This window comes from Amblyomma americanum, chromosome 5, assembly GCF_052857255.1.
Source record: "Amblyomma americanum isolate KBUSLIRL-KWMA chromosome 5, ASM5285725v1, whole genome shotgun sequence".
Classification (NCBI taxonomy): Eukaryota; Metazoa; Arthropoda; class Arachnida; order Ixodida; family Ixodidae; genus Amblyomma; species Amblyomma americanum.
The window spans coordinates 105948462-105967405 of record NC_135501.1 but is presented as its reverse complement, the minus strand read 5'-3'; the positions used below and the strand labels follow the sequence as shown (position 1 = coordinate 105967405).

At 45.9% G+C, this 18944-nt stretch overlaps 1 protein-coding gene across 1 annotated transcript in view; it reads right to left on the bottom strand.

Moving 5' to 3' along the window:
• Window positions 1–2137: 2137 nt before the first annotated feature.
• The window catches only part of LOC144134898 (neprilysin-like), a 48090-nt gene continuing 31283 nt past the window's right edge, over window positions 2138–18944 (bottom strand). The window contains exons 10-11 of the mRNA XM_077667706.1: window positions 8421–8564; window positions 2138–2723 (exon numbers count right to left, since the gene is read on the bottom strand). Coding sequence (XP_077523832.1) covers window positions 2370–2723; window positions 8421–8564 — 498 coding nt within the window. The 3' untranslated portion in view covers window positions 2138–2369. The remainder of the gene's footprint in view (window positions 2724–8420; window positions 8565–18944) is intronic.

Sequence of the window (18944 nt, the reverse complement as noted above, 5' to 3'; positions counted from 1 at the left end):
GCAAGCGCCAACAACGTCGAATAGATCGAAAGTGTGGCAAGGTGTGGGAGTGCCATTGAAATGGGAACCTGCGAAGCTAGAATTGCTGTCGGCAAGGCCAAAGGCTTTCGCCTCGGCGCCCTTTAGATTGGCAAAGTGCCCCGAAAATCTTTTTTCCTTAGCTTTTGGCCGTGGTCTATTCTGAACATGTTTGCCCATTTCCGTAATACGGGGAAAATAAAGTAGTGAAAATTGGAGGCGATACTTAAGTTCAGCCTTAACAGCGAGACACGATGTTTTAAATGAATGGAAGCCCATATATGGAGAATTGGTTGATCTGGTCTAAACATTCATACATTTCTGAGGGTCGTCATGCCATTCCTGGCGCAGCGGTGCTGCGATCAAGAGATGGGCCACTGTCCTGCGATAGCAGTTACGTAACGAGCTGGAAGCGCTTCATGGAAAATATTCGCCACTTGTTGGGGGATACCGCTGCAAAACGGAAATGCGCAGAGCAGACTTAGCCGCAGCAAGCGCAAGTGCCTGGTGAGACGTGCACGACGTAGATTGAAGACGTACTGAAACTCCCCAAAATGGTGAATCCACAGATTCCCGAAGAAGACCGAGTTGGCCATCCACTCAAGGGCATCACGGAGGACATATAAAGTTTTCTGACAAGCAAAGACAACTGGTACTCTCGCACGGACTTAATAAAATATTGCAGCACGTTTGAAGCTCTTAAACTCCGTCACATTACCCCGAAGTTCGGCCGTTTGCCTATGTCACCGCTGTCGCCAGCGTGGATTCCCATGAGCCTGCGAATCTTCCTGATCCGATTTGACGAATCGTTCGTGATGAACACTCCCTGCATCAGTGTCGTGTGTGCCGTAGTGAAGTCCCTTATGAAAGCTTTCTACCATAAACACACCTCCCTGTTAACCTTGCCATGACTCCTACGACCCTGCTGTGCTCACACGTTCCTACTACAGCGCACCACCTCCACCGCAGCGTCACCAGCGGCTGGACTTTGATGGGTGCACCGACCTTGTTTACGAGGACTGCTATCCCGAGCGTACTCGCGACCCAATTTTTAGCGTTGTGGTATAACGGTGGACACATATCCCGATTCTGCCGCCGCGGAGCTAGAGTTCACGATACCAGTGCCAATGGTCGAATCATCGGCCAAGTTTCAGTGCGGGAGTTCATGACCCGACCTTCCCATCTGCTCAGGAATCCTACCGCGACGCACTATTACGGAAAGACTATCCTGCCTCGCCTCTGACCGGAGCCTAGCACCCACCGCTCACCGCTCCCGACGATCGCCTTCACTTCGCCGCCCTTCACCACCACTTGGAAACTAGCGGGTGCGGCTGATGAAGGTGCGGTCGCAGGGTCATCGATATTCCCAATTCCTCAGCCCGTCGTTATGTTAAGGAACAGCCTGTAAGTGTTAGTGGATGGTGTTTGCGTTACGGCCTTAGTGATACTGGTGCCAGAGTGTCGATGATGAGTTTGGATTTCAAGAAACGCTTCGGTCCTAAAGTAATGCTCGTTTAGGATAGTGCTATCATATTTTGTGGTGTAGGGGGACGCTGATTGATTCCGGTTGGTATTTGTTATGTAAATGTAGCGATCGATGGCCACGTCTTCAGAAATGACTTCACAGTGCTCCCTCCCTCTATGCACGACATCATCCTGGGTTTTGACTTTTTAAAACTGTGTGGCGCAGTGGTGGACTTCAGCAGTGGCGGGATATCATTAAGCCCGAGTCTTCTGTCGGTCCTCATAGAGACTCGCTATGGGATTCCAAAGTGTTTTCTGCCTCTGAAGACACCATTGTACCAGCGAAGTAACTATGAAACCATGAAATTCATAGAAAAACCAAAAGAAATAGCGGCATTCCACTAGGAAGTAGTTTCGCGTAGACGGCCCTGCGAAATTAAACGAAATAAATGGGAACTTTCGGGTCGAAAATTCAACACCCGCTCTCTAGAAGTATTCCACCAAATGCAGTAGTATTTAATACTTACATTACAAACAACACCCAGGTCCGACTTGAGCTATCTTATATCATCCTAATAGCTTATTGTAGCAGATTTATACATTGGTTAATGCATAACTAAACATTAGATCCAGCACTGAAAGGAAAGGTTGTAAAGTCTGCATCGCATGTCATACATATATATAAAGAAGCAGGCAACCTGTCTTTGAGGTTTAAAAATGCACGCAGAACTGAGCAATACGTTAAGGTAAAATATTAAAATGGACCTCATCGGAAGAAATTGCTAATTTTCGATAATAGTTTTTGCCTCTATAGCAGTTTAGCATAAGAATTGTTTAGTATGTAATGAGCGTTCGGCCGTTTCCCAGTGCATTGCAGCCTTGCCGCTCTACCAGAAGCGGCATCTATCTTGGGGGTTCATGAAGTCGCCAGCTGCGCAGGAAAATGCCTCGGCAAACTCCGGCATGTGCATCAGCGGAACGATGCAGCGTGAGCGGCCGTGCCAATATCGTCCTTTAAGTCGTCGCTTGTGGTTTCCTTTGTCAGCGGTGCACCACTTCAGGCAGTGTGCCACGAAGAACGCCTGCTCTGCGCTGAGTCCGACGTCTGGCAGCACCGTCTCGCGCTCGACGCTCGGAAGCCTCCGGTACGCGTCGTACGCCAGACGGACCCCGGTGAAATCGGCGAAGCCTTCCGAGTCGGTAACTTCATTTATCGTCCTGGCCCGTGACGCTGATTCTACCTGAAAGTGAGAATGATACGATGTATGAGCTATCGGCGAGCACATTAGACTGCAGGGCCCTTTCAAACGCTTTCTTTTGATGAAAGGGACGCCCAAAATCTTGTTCTGCCACAGCCTCATAAGAATGTGTCATTGCAGAGGTGCTGGATGGGGAGAATTGAACCGATCAGCTCAAGGCTTTTACTGTTTGTGCGGGCACAAAGGGGAGTGTGAAGTTTTTTATTACTATTTGCCCAGCAAGGTTTTCTGGACGAGAAATCCTCCTCCCATTGCTGTGCCAATAGCCTAAGCCTGCACCATGGGCCGTTGCCCTTTTTTCAGACGTCTCCTCATCTGATGCCGCTCTTGACTATCTGCAGTGCCAGCCTACTCTTGCAATCTCCCTGCTCTTGGACTCCTCTTTGTTACCCCAACCGAAAATCAGTTAGGCATTCTCCGCATTGCATATACTTTCCACGTCCATTTGCTCTTGTTGATTACAGCTAGATCATTTTTATACGAATCTTACTCCCTAACCCAAGCTGATCTGTTCGCCTGCCATAATGCTGCCTTCGTCAATTTTATTCCCAACTCTGCATTCCCTTTAATTTCAAGCGTTTGTGTGAACCTCATAGTTGATCGCTGTCGTCGAGTCGTCGTATATTGTGGTTAGGTGGGGGGCGGAGCAAGAGGTAGCTGAAAATGTGGTCTCTCATGGACGGGCAGAGGCAGAGTAGGAAGGCTCGCTTACAGTTTTTTCGCCGGAAGGCCAAGCCACAGTTAAGGCTCTGCGACTACAGTCAGGAAAGTAGAAACTCTAGAACCGGCAAATATTAGGCGCCGATATGCGAAAGTAAATAATTACGTAAGAGACGGGGATACCATTCTATATTAGACCTACGCCTTGCTGTAGGGCTCGGCTACGGGTCACTGAACGAATGGATGTTTTCTGTCCTGTAACAATAGTAACAGGCATATCTCCTCTATAGACAAATGTTCCTGCAGGTTGATTGCGTTATATCGAGGAAACATAAGTCTTCACCAATAATATGAGGGCAAGCGGCAAGAAACGAACACAAAACTACGGGCACAGATTTCTCGACCAGGTGTCTCGTCTACATTTACAGAAGAAAATATCAGTATTTATAATTCTCTTTGCACATAAGCCCTTCAAACAGCACAAGCAGTTAGTTGATTGGAACTGATGTCCAATAACAGTTGAGATTTGGGACTAAATAAGGACAAAATTTGAAGTTCTGAATAATAAGAACAAATTCCAGACAGTGAAGTGTGCTGTAGTACTCTGCTTTGTGAAAGAAGATATACGCCTAAAAGTACAAAACCTATAATGCAGCCACATTACTCGCGGTGAAAGTTACGACCATCATATTAAAACCGGTCCTTCTACAAAAAAGTTTCATTGATGTATTATAAATTCTGACGTTGCGCAGAAAGGCACTAGCAAACAACTCCATGGTTGAGTTAAAAGCAGTTGTCCTCATTTCAACTTTTTACCCAACCAATTTCAATAGTCGCAAGCAATAATTGCTCCGGGCAAGCTTGCTCCACACTCGAAAACGTTTTAAGGTTTCAAATCAGTCTTCCTTTCTTTGCAAGGAAACCATGTCTAACCATTCCCATTTTATCACAGCATCACAGCAGTGTAGATATTTATTATAGGATTATATGTAACTTCACGGGGAAGCGCGGTAAAGAAACGAAGGTGATTTAATTCAATTCAAATGATTCAATTCTTTATTTTTCCAGAAATAATGGATCCTGCAAAGGGTCAAGAGCTAAAAGCTGTCTAGACAGCTTGACTAGACCCATGACTCCTTCTACAAGGCAGTAGTGGTTTACAACAACAGGTAGTGTCCATATTAATTGACATCAAGAAATGCTAACAACAATGAACTATACAGTAGCTGAATTGCAATTAAATTAATAAATAAACAGCATATGATTTCAAATTGGGTCTACAATAACTGTACCTATAGTTGTGACCACATCACAATACCAACAAAAGAAGTTAAGCTGACAGAATATAAAGAAAAATAGAATACATTCATGTTCATGAAAAGCAGCACTTGCAAAAAGAAAAGGCAAACACTCATAACCATTCGTTCATTGGATAGAAAATACATTCTCAGTTTTTTTACGCTGTTACTCATCACACATATATGCCCAATTAGAATAAATGGCAGATTATGCTGTTATGACTGAACTTTATAATTATTTGGAAAATTCGGGCGGTGCCAAACATTATCCTAACATGTGGATATTGTAACATGTTTTCTTTTTAGAGATCCTAAATTCATCAAAAAATCTTAGAAAGCTACAGTGGAAAAGTAAAAAGAGCGGAGCAGGCGATACGGATACATATATTGGGCACTAATTATGTTGTAGCTTATAAAAGCACTTCGTTTGGGAGACAGATAATCAATGTTAGCAATATGTCGCATGATCTTCTTTTGAAGTACGACTATATTTGCGACGTTTATTTTTGTCGTTGTAGCCCATACTAGACACAGCAACCAACACGGAAGCATGCTACGCTTTCTAAAAAACTGTTAGATATTCACAGGCAGTTTTGCATAGGGGCTGCGTCGACGGTAGACACGCATGCTTCATTGCTATTAAACGTTAGGATGCATGTTCATTGTTCTGATAATAGAAACCCTTTCCCACCTAACTGCCTGCATGCTGAATACAGCCTTCAGAAAGATGCCACCTGGCCACAATGTGTTCAGGTGCTGTTCAAATGCCGCAAAAGAGAATTAGCTCTCTCAGTACTTCGAAGTAGCATTAACGTGTAGCGTTGAGAAATAAATGCTGTTCTGTAACATTCTCGACCTTTTCGAGATGTGGTGACCTTGAAATCAGCAGAGAGGGCCGCGAAAATCAAAAAGGAAGTAACGTAGCCCTTCTGGCTCTTGTTCCATTCTTTAAGAGTAGACACTCCGAGATAACACTTTCCTGCATTATATTATAGAGTTTACAGCGCATCAATGTAAGAACAATACATTGACTTCATTTTCCATGAGCGCCTATACTGATGCAATGAAGGATGGAAAAAGGTTTTGCCATGCAGTCAACACACTCTGGCTGACATCAACAATACCATTCAATAGGGGAAATACATTGGCACAGTTTAGAATGGTAGCGCTCTTTACTTCATTCCACAGTTTCGTGCAATCATCGGCGCCTGCTGCACGAAATTCCTTCTAATAAGTCAGGGAAACCCGCAAGGCGGAGTATATTTCTACTAAGGGCGTAATCACTGATTGGCGTCCACCCAGAAGCAGTCATACGGCTACAAAGGAAAGCTATACAGCTTTCTCAGAAACTTCGTAGTTAAAAAAAATTCCTCCTCCTGCGGGCTTCGAACCCGGGACGAGCGCTTCACCGGAGCTGTCGCACTACCAACTGAGCTAACCGGGACGGCAGGCTTGTGGTAGGGCGAAAGCGAATTGATCAACTCGAAATCGGGACAGTATTGAGGTAGAGTAGATTTGCAGTAAGGGAATAATGACTCATATCCATCCACCCAAGCGCAGCCATATATACGGCTGCCTAATACGCCGTGGATCTCAAAGTTCACAAAAGGGAATCACCCTGTCCAGTGTTCTGAGAGCAGAGAAAAACAGAAGGTGGAGAATGGGGAGAGGGAGCGGGTGGTAAGCGACAGGTTGAAAAGTCGATGGAGTGAAATTTCCTCTGCACATTTAGGGAAGACGAGGGACAGGGAGGGAGGGTATGAGGTGTCTGGTAGAATTGTGGCTTGACCCTCCGCTTCGGGTGCGGAAGGCAGTCGGTTCGCAACCTACATTCCGAAAGCGATGTTTACAAGCATCTTCAGCCAGTTGCCCGACTTAATGCCTTGCTTTCACACCACAGCTAACGTTCGAACATCTGCTTTACACACTGGTAACCTTCCTGTGGTTTTTGTATTACATTTCAAATGCTACTGCAAATTGTGTTTATCTTATTTTATATTAAAAAAGTAGAAGACCTGGCTTCCCGGTAAAGCGCCAAACTTTTTCACAGGTACATTATATACATGTACGTAAGTGCCCATCAGCGACCTTCTCAAGACTTGTGTGTCGCCATGAAACTGAAGCAAGTCACCCCTCGACGTTCAATAGCTCTTATTAAAAGGCATAAGACTGCCTCTTGGCGAAATTTTTGTAGATTTCGAAGTTTGTTTCCTATCACTTAACACTTCGCTTTGCATACTGAGATCTCGGTTGCAGAATGGTCTTGTCGTCGTTGAGCACCTTCCTGGACTGCCATCTCGACATGCAGTACAAGCGGCTCTTGGCTTCATTGTTTGACTACCACGATAGAATCGCACTTATGCGTGAAGTTGCGATATACACTGGCCATAACATGCAAGTTCTGCGGCGGTCTGTCTCTGACGTGGTTTGTTTCAGACTGATTCTGTACGTGAATTGAACCTAGACTTCCTGGGGTGAAGGGAAATCGAAAGCTGAGCTGTCACGAATTTTGGGCAAACAAAACGTTAAACTATTATTTTCTCAGGAGGGCACAGGGGCGCAACAAGAACACACGGACATAGAAGTAGACAGGGACGAGCGCTCGTCCCTGTCTACTTCTATGTCCGTGTGTTTTTGTTGCGCCCCTGTGTCCTCCTGAAAAGATATGAACCAACACGCCCAAATACAAGTACTTCTGAGTTAAACTATTAGTCCTCCTGGCGCGGTAAATGGGAACGGAGACAATATTTACGAAGTTCTCACTGCGGGCGCAGGCGACGAAAAATTCGTTGCCGCCAGTAGCAGTAATCCGAGACACAGTGCCACCAGAGAGCTCAATCTAACATGTGAGGAGGTATAGTAGCCCAACAATATGCAAGACGAAGCCAAGCTGGCTTGCACGACAGTTTAGTGCATCAGCCGTATTTTTTGACGATTTATTTTGTTTAGATTTTGCTGTTGGTAAACAAGAAAATCGTGACGACAACAACAGGACGTGGACAACCAGGCGATAAGTCACACGCACACTGGTGTGATCACGATGCTACTCATAGCCATCCTGCTGCTGCATCCTGTCTGTTATAGCTTCCTCGTTAAAAAACACAGATGCACAATGTTTCTTTCATGCTGAAAACTTTACCTTCGTTAAACTGCGGCAGTGTTCAAAAGGCTTCAGTATACCGTTCGCCTCTGCCCTCTTGGCCACCATGCATTGCACTGGTTTCGGAGCGGCTGCGGCTAGAGTTCGTCGAAGGTGTCACTAGACTAACAAGGACCACCTCCGCCACTTTTTCGCACTATATTCCGAAGTTTCCTTCTCAAGATGGGGTTCACGGTGACAAAAATTCCTAGTTAAGTGTGTCAAACGCCGTCGTTGCCCTTTGTCATTGTGCATCCAGTGGGACGCTTTATGTAGGTAACCGGCGTAATTGGCGCGTTCCTACAGCGAGCGGCGTGACTTTAATTTCCGGTGCCTAAGACGCAGGGAGGAGCGTTCACAAATCATTTCAAAACAAAATTATTCATAAAGAAATATATCGCCATTTCATCCAAGTGCGGTAGATTGTCAAATGAACCGGCAATTGTGTTGACTTTTCTGTGTGGAACGGTAAATATGACTACTTCTTTGGCCAGAAAATTCTTGTTGCTTCTAGTTTCTGTGAACAATAAGAACAAAATCTTTGTAATTATACGACGTAGAACATTTCACGAGATCTCTTACCTTTAAATAAGAAGCACGCATGCAAAGGACCTTCGCTGTGTACAGCTGCATCGCCGGCGTGTTTTCGAGGTAGAGTCTTCGATAATGGGAGTCATATATAATGGAGTCCACGTCGTAGGCATGCATCAATTCGTGGCCGATAATCTGCGAGTGCGGTTGGAAGTAAGGAAGAGTGAAAAAACAGAAACAAGCGCGAAGAGAACTAAGCTTATCGAGCGTTCCAGTGCAGAAATTTGCCGCGCAATTTATCCAGGTTTCACTGGAAATCGGCATCCATCGGATTTATTTTTACCTCCGCAAACTTAGCGTTGTCATTAAGTATTATTATACGCAATTACGAGATATTGCCAACAGTCTATGGGGCCTCAGATTTCCACGATCAAGAACACTGCAGCACTACTACTGAGTAATGAACGTGCCATCTGGTCATAAAACTAATAAGCAAGGGATTCATCAAGCGGTAACTTAAGTTATAGACCGCTTCTCCCAAAATGCACCGTAGCCCCCACGAGTTCTCATTAATTGGTCTGTACGGACAAGAGTCAGGATAGCCGAGGGTGCAGCAGTGCCCCGCAGTGCCATCGATGATTTTAAAGTTGGTGTCCCAGAAGGACTTGTAATGGTTAGGAGTTACCTGAGTATCTCAACGACCACAATCATTGCAACACCCGACGCGTAGAGCCCGTTGGACGGATTTTGGCAGGGTGCAACCATACGCTTAAAAAATGGCTAGTTATAAGAGCATTCGTTAACGCACAAAGTTCTTAGAAATATTGTTGATTCGCTCCTAGAGCAACCACACGCCATGTAAAGCGATAAACCGAAAGCAGTTGTGGCTGCGTTACGTGTTCATTGAACAGAGTGTTTATGAATGGGCTAAAGCCTTCTGGACATCGGCATAAATTTTTGGCTTATATGCTTGAGCTGCACAAGCTAGAATTCAAATGTAGTTCTGAAACTTGCCCTTATGCACGGCGTAATGCACTGACGGGTGCATGAGCCTTGGACTAACACAGATGACCGATAATAAGCACCACTTGGGTGCGTAAACATTCTTTCAACCCCAAGAACTGAGTGTCAACGAAAAAACAAGTCTTAAAAGACAGACTGCCCAGCACCTATATTTTGAAAAACGGTGTCTTAAGTAGCACCGAAACGTTATAATAATAGTATTTATTTTTTTAACTCAAGCCTTAAAACCGTCTTAATAACGTCAGTGTTTCTAAAGTTTCATCGACGTATTGCGTAAGCGTTGATATGTTTTTCTAAAGTATGGAATTTGTTACAATAAATAAGGCACAACAAAATAACGTTAAAAAACTTGGGGCCTTATTAGAGCATTCTTGAAGAAGAAAATGCGATAGCAATTCGAAGTTGGGCCACCCTCAATATTCCAAACTACCCCTAAATTTTGGAAGTAGGTCTACGCAGATGTAGACAAACGCGCTCAATTTTCTTTTCCTCCTCACATCGTAACTACTTAAATTTTGGCTCTTCCTCACACTGAACCTCATCTTGTAAAATTTCCTAGTGCTTCCTCACTCTTATTTCTTCATTTTGCCTCACCCTCGCCTTCTCAGTCAGCACTATTACCATTCGAGTTATTTCTCTTTGTTGCAAATCTAGTTTTATGGGAGTTTAACGTCCAAACGCAGGATACGATGGACGCCGCAGTGGAGGGCTCCTGAAATTTAGACCACCTGGGGTTTTTACCGTGCAATGACATCGCACAGCACACGGGACTCTAAATATCGCCTCTATCCAAATTAGACTGCCGCGACCGGGATCGAACCCGTCTTTCGGGTCAGCAGCCGAGCGCCACAACCATAACCACTTTCAGCTGTGGCGACTACTTAGCACTCATAAGATCTAATAGCCAAAACTAGCCCCAAGAAATAACACAGGGACTACGCTGATGCAGTAGCCGATCGCTGATAAGAGCCGGGTCAGTTTGGTACTTCCTGTAGTGGCGGAAATGAGCTGTGGCAGAAAAAAGCAAGGCTGCGAGAGGCGCCGAAAAAACTATTGTCACGATGTCATGCCGAGCCAACCAGAAGAAAGTGCCGGGAGCGTTTCAGCGAGGAAATTGTTCAGGCTACCGGAAGAACGCTCATTCCCATAATTCATCGGGCCAACCTACCAACCCTTGCAGCCTCCATATGTTTGTAGTAGTTGGAGCGACAGGCTACCACGCTGCACGTGAGGATGTAGTAGATCTGGACTTCTAACTGGTGGCAGTGGCCGCGTCCGAAGGCATGGGGCGTAACGACACAATGGACAACAAAACTCTACTGTCCCAAAAAACTGACACGAACAGAGCTTATCGGTAACAACATGCTTTCCAAAAGGCAAGGGAGCGAAGCGTAGAGAATCGGGGGGTTGCAAAGTTGCTTAGACCACATAACAGGCAGGGTGTGATGAAATTAACAGATGAATAATAATGGTGTAATCACGAAGAAAGCTACACAAATGTGCGCAACGTTATGCGACTGGACGAAGCAATAGGGAAGAAGCAGACGAGATACAGAGATCGGGTTTCACGGACAAAGAAATAGTTTGTTCGGTCGGCAGAAAGCGGTGGGTCATCCTCAGCGTGGCAGCTTAAAGCGATGGCTTATCTAAGGAGTGGCAAGGTCTGCTTGCAAGCAGTATCTAGGGGCTGCAGACGCTGGCTGCGGGGGCGCCGTTGTGTCTGGGATGCCGGTGAGCTTGGGCCGCGCATCTTCGGTGCCGCCGTCACCCAGCTCGACAAGCCACATCCAGGCCGGAGTCTTGCTGGCTGGCCACGTGTCTTGATGGCTTCACATTCGTAGCACGCACAGGCTTCCTCCAAGCAATCTGCCTGGTGCGTGTCTTTCCTGCCGCCGCGTCATCCTAGCAAAGAAAGGCGATCAAAACGAACGGCGCGCTAACGCTAAAGCTACGCCTTGAAAAGAAAGCGAATAGATCACGGGAGAGACATGATTCAGTGGGAGATGCGCGTATGAACGTGGGCTGACTTTCATCATCATCATCATCATGAGCCTGACTGCACCCAATGCAGGGAAAAGGCCTGTGCCATGTCTCTCCAATTAACCTAGTCCTTTGCCAGCTGCGCCCACCTTATGCCTGCGAACTTCTTAATCTCATCTGCCCACCTAACTTTCTGCCGCCCCCTGCTACGCTTGCCTTCTCTTGGAATCCACTCCGTTACCCCTAAGGACCAGCGGTTGTCTTGCCTTCGCATCACATGCCCTGCCCGAGTCCATTTCTTCCCCTTGATTTCGACTAGGATGTCATTAACCCGCGTTCGTTTCCTCACCCACTCTGCCCGTTTCCGGTCTCTTAACGTTACACCTATCATTTTTCTTTCCATCGCTTTCTTCAATTGGGCACCTATTCCATACACGGGGGCCAGGAACTGGTTTGGTGGCAAAGGACATTATTACTACACAGGGTGCGACAACCAAGCATCGATATCATTCGACCCCCCCTTTTTTCCAGCCAACCTCGGTTCGAATGCTTCCTCACACCGTCTTTTCTTTTTCACACATCAGTTGCCCCGTCCCCGTCGCATGTAGTGTTATACGTCGGGTCCTCGCTGGGCGTGGTCCGTATCCTGAACACTCCAGTTTGCCCACAGTCACCACTCGCTCGTAAAAGCGCTGTGTTTATTGGAGCACGAAAGAGTCCTTCACTTAGTGTATTTGGTTATGAAGCTTTTCCAAGGTTAATATGCGGCATCAGTACATTAGGCGGAACTCGCGGGCCTTTGTTGCAGGTGGCTTTTGTAGAAAAACGCCGTTTCGTTTCCCTGGTTTCGTCTCCTTATGGCGGCGATTGAAGTCATGCGTAAGAACACCACCCCCTGCACCGGAACAAGGGTCAAGTCCCCGACTCCTGGAGAGCGGCTATAGTACCGTCTATGACCGATCTCCCTCACGTCAAGCCTGGGTAAACTGTTCGAAAGGGTCGTGAACGCCCGACTGGAGAGACTCCTGAGAAATATCCTCCAATAAACGCAGTACGGCTGTAGATAAAAGCTATCTGCACAGGATATCTTCTTCGTATGAGAGAGGAGATCATGGAAAAGCCCGCCAGATGTCAGGTCAATGCCATCCTTGCGCTCGATTTAAAGGGAGCATTTGACAATGTCACCCACCAGGGAATACTGCAGAAGTTTAATGGAGTGAACTGTGGCGAGAGTACTTAAAATTACATAAGAGATTTCCTCTCCATTAGGAAAGCGTCAATAAGTATCGGTGGACAGACCTCCTTTTCGTTCAATCTAAATTTCAAGGGTGCTCCGCAGGGAGCTGTCTTGTCTCCGCTCCTCTTCAACCTGGCTACGCGAGGTCTAACAGAAAAGCTAGACAGCATCCAAAACATTGAGCACGCAATATACGCATGACATTACGATCTGCTGTTGCAGCGGTAATGAAGCCCAAGAAAATTGAAGACCGCCTTCAGGAAGCAGCGAGCGTCTTGTGTCAGCATGCGGCGAGGCATGGTGAAGCGTGCTGTCCTGAGAAATCCGAGTTACTCCTGATCGACCGTGGCAAGAAACAGATTGAGGCACTCTTACCGTCCACTGCCCTGTCGCTATTAGGATGCAGAATATGAGCGATTCGACCAAAAGAGAGATGAATATCCTTGAAGCAGTCAAGTCAGCGGCAATACTAACACCACAACAGTCAGGCAGCTCAAGGTGTACTCCAAGCAAATATCTACTTCGCCGGGTAATCAAGAAAAGAAACAGGCTAAGCGAGAACGAAGCCCTAAATTTAGTTCAGGCTTTCATTCTCTCTAAGGTGATCTACGCCACCCTGCACTTGAGGCTTGCAAAAAAGGAGGAAGACCAACTGGATGTTATTATTCGCAGCCCAGTTAAGACGGCGCTGGGACTCCCTTTATGCACATTCACTAAGCGCTTACTACAGCTGGGGATCCACAACTCAATCGAGGAAGTATTAGAGGCCCACCGGTCAATCAAACTGTCAGACTTTTAGGATCTCAGCCTGGCCGGAAAGTATTACAGAAGTTGAGAATCAGTCCACTCCAGAAAGTTGCCTATTGCCTACAAAATCGACATGCCCATGCAGATGAGATCACACATCCCGACTCACCCCGTATCATAGCGCATGGATGAGGACCACAACTGAGGACGCAGACTAGTCAGAGCTAAATACCTCGCTAAGCATTGGGGTGGAAGCAAGGACACGATCTATGTCGATGTCGATGCAGCTGGGCCCGTTAAAGGGGTCGCAGCAATTGCAACAATTTCACCCCGGGGCCGGGAGGGATATAATCACAAGCAGCCTTATACATGCGTTGGATGCTACATCGGCGGAAGAAGCAGCTATCACTCTAGCGATATCAAAGAACATCGAAGCAACGGTTATGTCCGACTCACAAGCAGTGGTACGCAGCCACCGCAGGGTTCGCGTTGGCGCTCCGTGTTGGGAAATTTTGGAAACGTCTAATCCCTCGAAAGTCCAGATCTTCTGGACGCCAGGACACCTTTCAACGACGGGCAATGAGGCGGCCAAAAGAGCTGGGAGAGCTCTCCTCCAAGCATCTGGCACGCAACCTCTCTCTGCCACAGTTGATAACCTCCCACCCTTACTAAGCTATGCACAAATTACGTAGTACTAAAAGGTCACAAGAAGGAAATATCATATACCTCACAAAACCGTTAGCATATTTGAAGAGCATATAATCAGGATACTACGCGCTAATACTCTGCCCAATCTCTACTTAAGCAGTAAATGGCATCCAGACACATACGATTCGTCCTGCCTCTTCGTGGAGCAGCTGGCACACTGTTTCGCACAGGTTGGGAATGTCAACAAAACCCAGACTTGTACAGCAATCCCGATCCGACATATGGCTGCTGGGAGGACACTTTTCATAGCCACAGTACCCTCGACCAGAAATTGTTGATTGAGAGGGCCCAGATTATGATGGCGACCAATGGGTTCTCCTACTGAACCCACCCAGCATTTATGCTCTTAATAAACGTTTTTCCTCCCGCTCCTTGGCAAGCGTGTGCTTTGCTTCGTTGCTTGAAGATTTAGATTGAAAGCCCTCCTTAACAAAGCCCTACCCAGCCAAGAAAATTGTGTGAAGCCTGACCTTGAGGGCGACCAGCGTGACGTGAGCTGGTTGCTGGACGTGCTGGTAAATGCTGCCGCGGACGTGTGCCGCCAGCGCACGCGTTTCGCAATGACGACAGCTTGCGCGGCCTTGTCGAATCGCTCAGTACATGCCACCAAAACTGCGCGTGCGGCTCCTAGGCCTCCGTGGCGCCATGCGCTTACTTCGCCCAGTACGAGACTCCGAAGACGCTGCTGTTGACACATCCGCCACTCAGGTGGCGGCGCAACTGTAAGGACTCTTCCTCAAAGCGTTTCGGCAACAGGCTGAATAAATGCTTTCGCACGTCTACTCGGTTTAGCGACGTTGAAACCCAGGCACTGTTTTCTCTAGTTCGCTTAGTTGCGCTTTGTTTTTCATCGACTTCTGTTTCGTGTTTAGTTAGTACGCAGCCCACAGGTTCCTTGTGGAGCTTGCCTTTATAATGTAGTTCTTGTTTAGTTTGCCTTTAGCAGACCCGCGTCCATGTGCTTCCTTGAATAGGCTGCGCCCAAGACGGGAAACTTAAAGAAAGGCCAGGGCAAGCATGAGCTTTGCGACACACTCTTACCTCAACACGAGCATCTCTTCCTTCTTTCTTTATTGATTCCTATTACAAATAATACAGGAGGCCGAGAGAAAGGGTTTTCGTACGCAGATTGAAAGGCCCTTGGCCTCCTTTACATGCAGCAGCTTGGAAAAGCACGGAATACATAGTGTACTGTGACACATTCACGAACAAGTTTCACGACCAAGTAATAAGTTGAAAACGCAAGCAATGAATTTTAGACACGCACAGGTTGTCAGTCCTAGAGAAAAATAATACATACAAAAGACAATGAATAGAAAGTATATTACATTTTATACAGTCATGCATAAATATAGAACCGTAGGAAACCCATAGAAATCTGAAGGGTTCATATTTCCGATTTCAAAGCTATTTAATTTAGGCATTTTAATAAATGAATAATAAATTAACTATGACAATTAAAAGAATGAGCATGGTCATTTGATCTACCAGGCAAATATAACTTGTAATACGTCGAAAACCTGGGCTAATATATCAATTCTTACGTTCGGCAACAGTGAATAACAGCACGCCATGAGAGAACCCACCGATTAATGAAACAAATTATTCCATTTTAGCGCATCATTTGTGGCTGATTGTTCAAAATTTCCTTCACACTTGAGATCCGGCAAGCGCTTTCTCAAATATTTTTTTGGAAAATTCTAGAATGGAAAAACAGTATTGCGCATCTGTCTAAAACCAGCCTTGTCAAATTCTTGTACGTGCAGTGTAATCAGTTGTTTTAGGCAACTTGTTCACCGTGGAACAAACGGTGTTGTATCACAATTTTGTGTTGGGTGTAGGAATGCCGGATAAGCTCGAGACGTAAAATTGCAGCTGTCACTAAAACGACCACGGGAGCAATTACATTTCAAGTATTAGTAGAAGTAGACATTTATTCGGCCATAAAATACAGACCAAGCAGGTCAACCGCCTAGGCGACTGTACGTCGCTGTTCTTATTCCCTTTCAGCGCCAAGCCAGTCGAGCCAGGTGATGATAGAAAGCGAAGGGGGGAGTGAAGGGGTCAGGGTGTGGCTCTGTATGTGGCAGATAGCGGCAAAATTGTCTGAATAGACTGTGTACTCTGGGAGAGAGGGAAAGAGGGCAAGTGACTGGAGGGCGTGCGCAATGGCGAGGACACCGAGGGACAATGCGTCCGGCGGGCGCAAGTACGGCCCGCTGTTGTAGTTTTCAGGTGCAGGGAGGTGGGGTTGGTATAGGGTGTAACCACAGGCAGCTCTAGGAGCCACGAAAGAGGCCAGATGACGACGACCAGAAAAAGGAATGAGGCCATGTTGATCGGCAGGGGAAGGATACGAATATTGGGAGCTAGAGTGGGAATTGGAGAGGTTAAGGCGGAAATGGGAATGGCAGAGATACCCGCCTAAGCCAATAAAAACGGACCCTGGCGATAATAGTGCTGATTACTTCTACTCGGTACAGAATCAGTCGTAGATTTTTGATGGATGTGTTATTTTTTCAGCCAAGACTAAACTGCAGCATCTGTTGCCGTTCATCGAAAACACAAGACGCGCATCAAGCATCCCGTGGAGGAAGTAGTATACACCATTTTGGCAACCTTGCTCAGCGTGTTATGTTCTTGGGGTGAAACGCACCATCTTGTTAACCTTTTCGAGAGCCGAACGTGGACTGGACTGCCAGATGACTGAACCGAGAGAGAACAAAATGACAGTTAGGTAAAGACGACGTCGTCTTCTAATGTTTCGTATTTTCCCATGAGACCAGTGGACGATATGCGAAATGCGCAGCGCCATCTCTTGGCGCTCCGAGAACTAGGCCCTCCATGTTGGTTCGGTACAGAAAACAAGACAACTGCTCAGCTTTGGGTTAAAAAGGCTACTCTTCCTTAGAAATGTGAAATGCCGATAGACTGTTGCACTACGTTGTGCAATTTGCGAAGAGAGTACGATGAGTGCGGTTACCAGGTACGTTCCTGCTTCTCAAATTTAATTTTTTGTAATAACAACAGATTCCGCACGAGGTATCATGTGTCAGCACGCTGACCAGTGCACAGCGTTCGCTTTTTGCACCGATTTTGCACAAACCTTTATTGGCGATTTGCGTTTCAATTCAGTCTAAAATCTGTATTTTTACCTTTGATCAAAATTAGAAGCCCATTTTATACATAAGCACAGTCAGTAGGACCAGTCAATTGGATGCATAAGCACAGTCAATAGCACAGTCAATAGGACCTCAGCATATGAACACATATTTGAATAACGTATAGAGGAGGCAAATTTTTCAACCTGCCTAGGCCTGTGTTCTCCGAGCATATGGTTCAGTGGCGAAAAAGCGCGTTCAATAATTTGCCGGCAAATCGTGGCCAGGACACTCAGTGCGCTCCATCTACAAACATCGATCATTCGTACCGCGGCGGGCTAAGTGCACTCAAAAACCAATACGCCGACTACTGTTCAGTTTTCCACGTATTGAGTTGAGCATTTCTCGTGTTGAATTATTTCTTGAATGGTTAGAACACTCTTGAACGTGTAGTTGTTGCAAGGTCCTACGGGCTATTTTCCTCTACTGTGCGATCGCGGCCACATAATAATCGCTTTTATACGTCTTTGCGAAGTGATAGACGCTATATATAGAAACTGAGGTGCTAATATTTTATTTCTGATGATTCCTGCAATCGATATCTCTTGCGACGAATCCTTGTTTAAAAAGTGGATATGTAGCTACTTTATTGTGAAGCAAGTATACCTTTCTAAGTTAGAAAGTAGGTACGACAGTGTGCTAAAACACTTCAGTAGTCTGCTTTTATTATTGCTGTAGTAAGCTGCAGCAGCTTGATTCTTGACGAAGCCGTTTTCCAGCTTCGGGAGCAAGCTAATTATGCGTCGGAAGGAACCAAACATGCGAGCATTTAATACCTGCACTAACGGTTTGACCATCGTAACGCGTCCATGCATGCATATACTACTGTAGGCTCTTTCACTGATAAAGCGCGTTCTTCATGGCAGCAGGGAACGATCCGCGCGGCCGTCAATGCTCTTGTGTAAAGAGGAGTAGAAGACCTCTCAAGCTGTTTGTCCAATATTTTTTCCTGGCTTTCCTCACAACACCTTTTGCAATGAATCTAAAACAATATGCATTATGTTCCGCACACCAGGAACCCCCATTACACCACCTGAGAATATTCACTTAGGTCCCTACTGCATAAAATCAGTAAAACATGTAAAAACACTAGGAGTAATCTTTTCTGAAAATATAATTTGGAACGAACACATTAAAAGAATTTCATTGAAACTATGCAGGGTCGTAGGTATGTTGAACCGATGTCGCCAAATACTTCCGAGTAACATTAAGAAACTTTTATACAACGCTCTATTTAACTCACAAATATATATTGCGCCTTAGGGTGGGCAAACACCTGCGGAACTAACATTACCAAACTTTTATTACTTCAGAAGAGAGCAATCCGTGCAATAGAAAACAAATCTAGGCTTGAACATACACAACCACTTTTCCGAAAACACAAGGTTATGACAGCAAATAATATTTACACACACAAACTCCTATGTGCTTACAGAAAAGCAGTGCAAGGAAGATCGGAAACAGTTTTAAATTTAGCACACCTTAAAAAAATCCAAAATCCTACACTTTTCGGTACCAGCCACCATGGTTTGTTCCCTTTTCGCGTACTGGCTACGGCACCGAAAGAATTAGACATTCATTACCATCCATTTTAAATTATTTCGACTTCCAGAGCGTGGATGTCATTTCAATCCCGCGTAGACACATCGCCAACCTCTTTGTCGGGTGAACCATGTTGATGTTGTTTTTCATGTCTGTTTTCCCCTTCTGTTTGCCTTT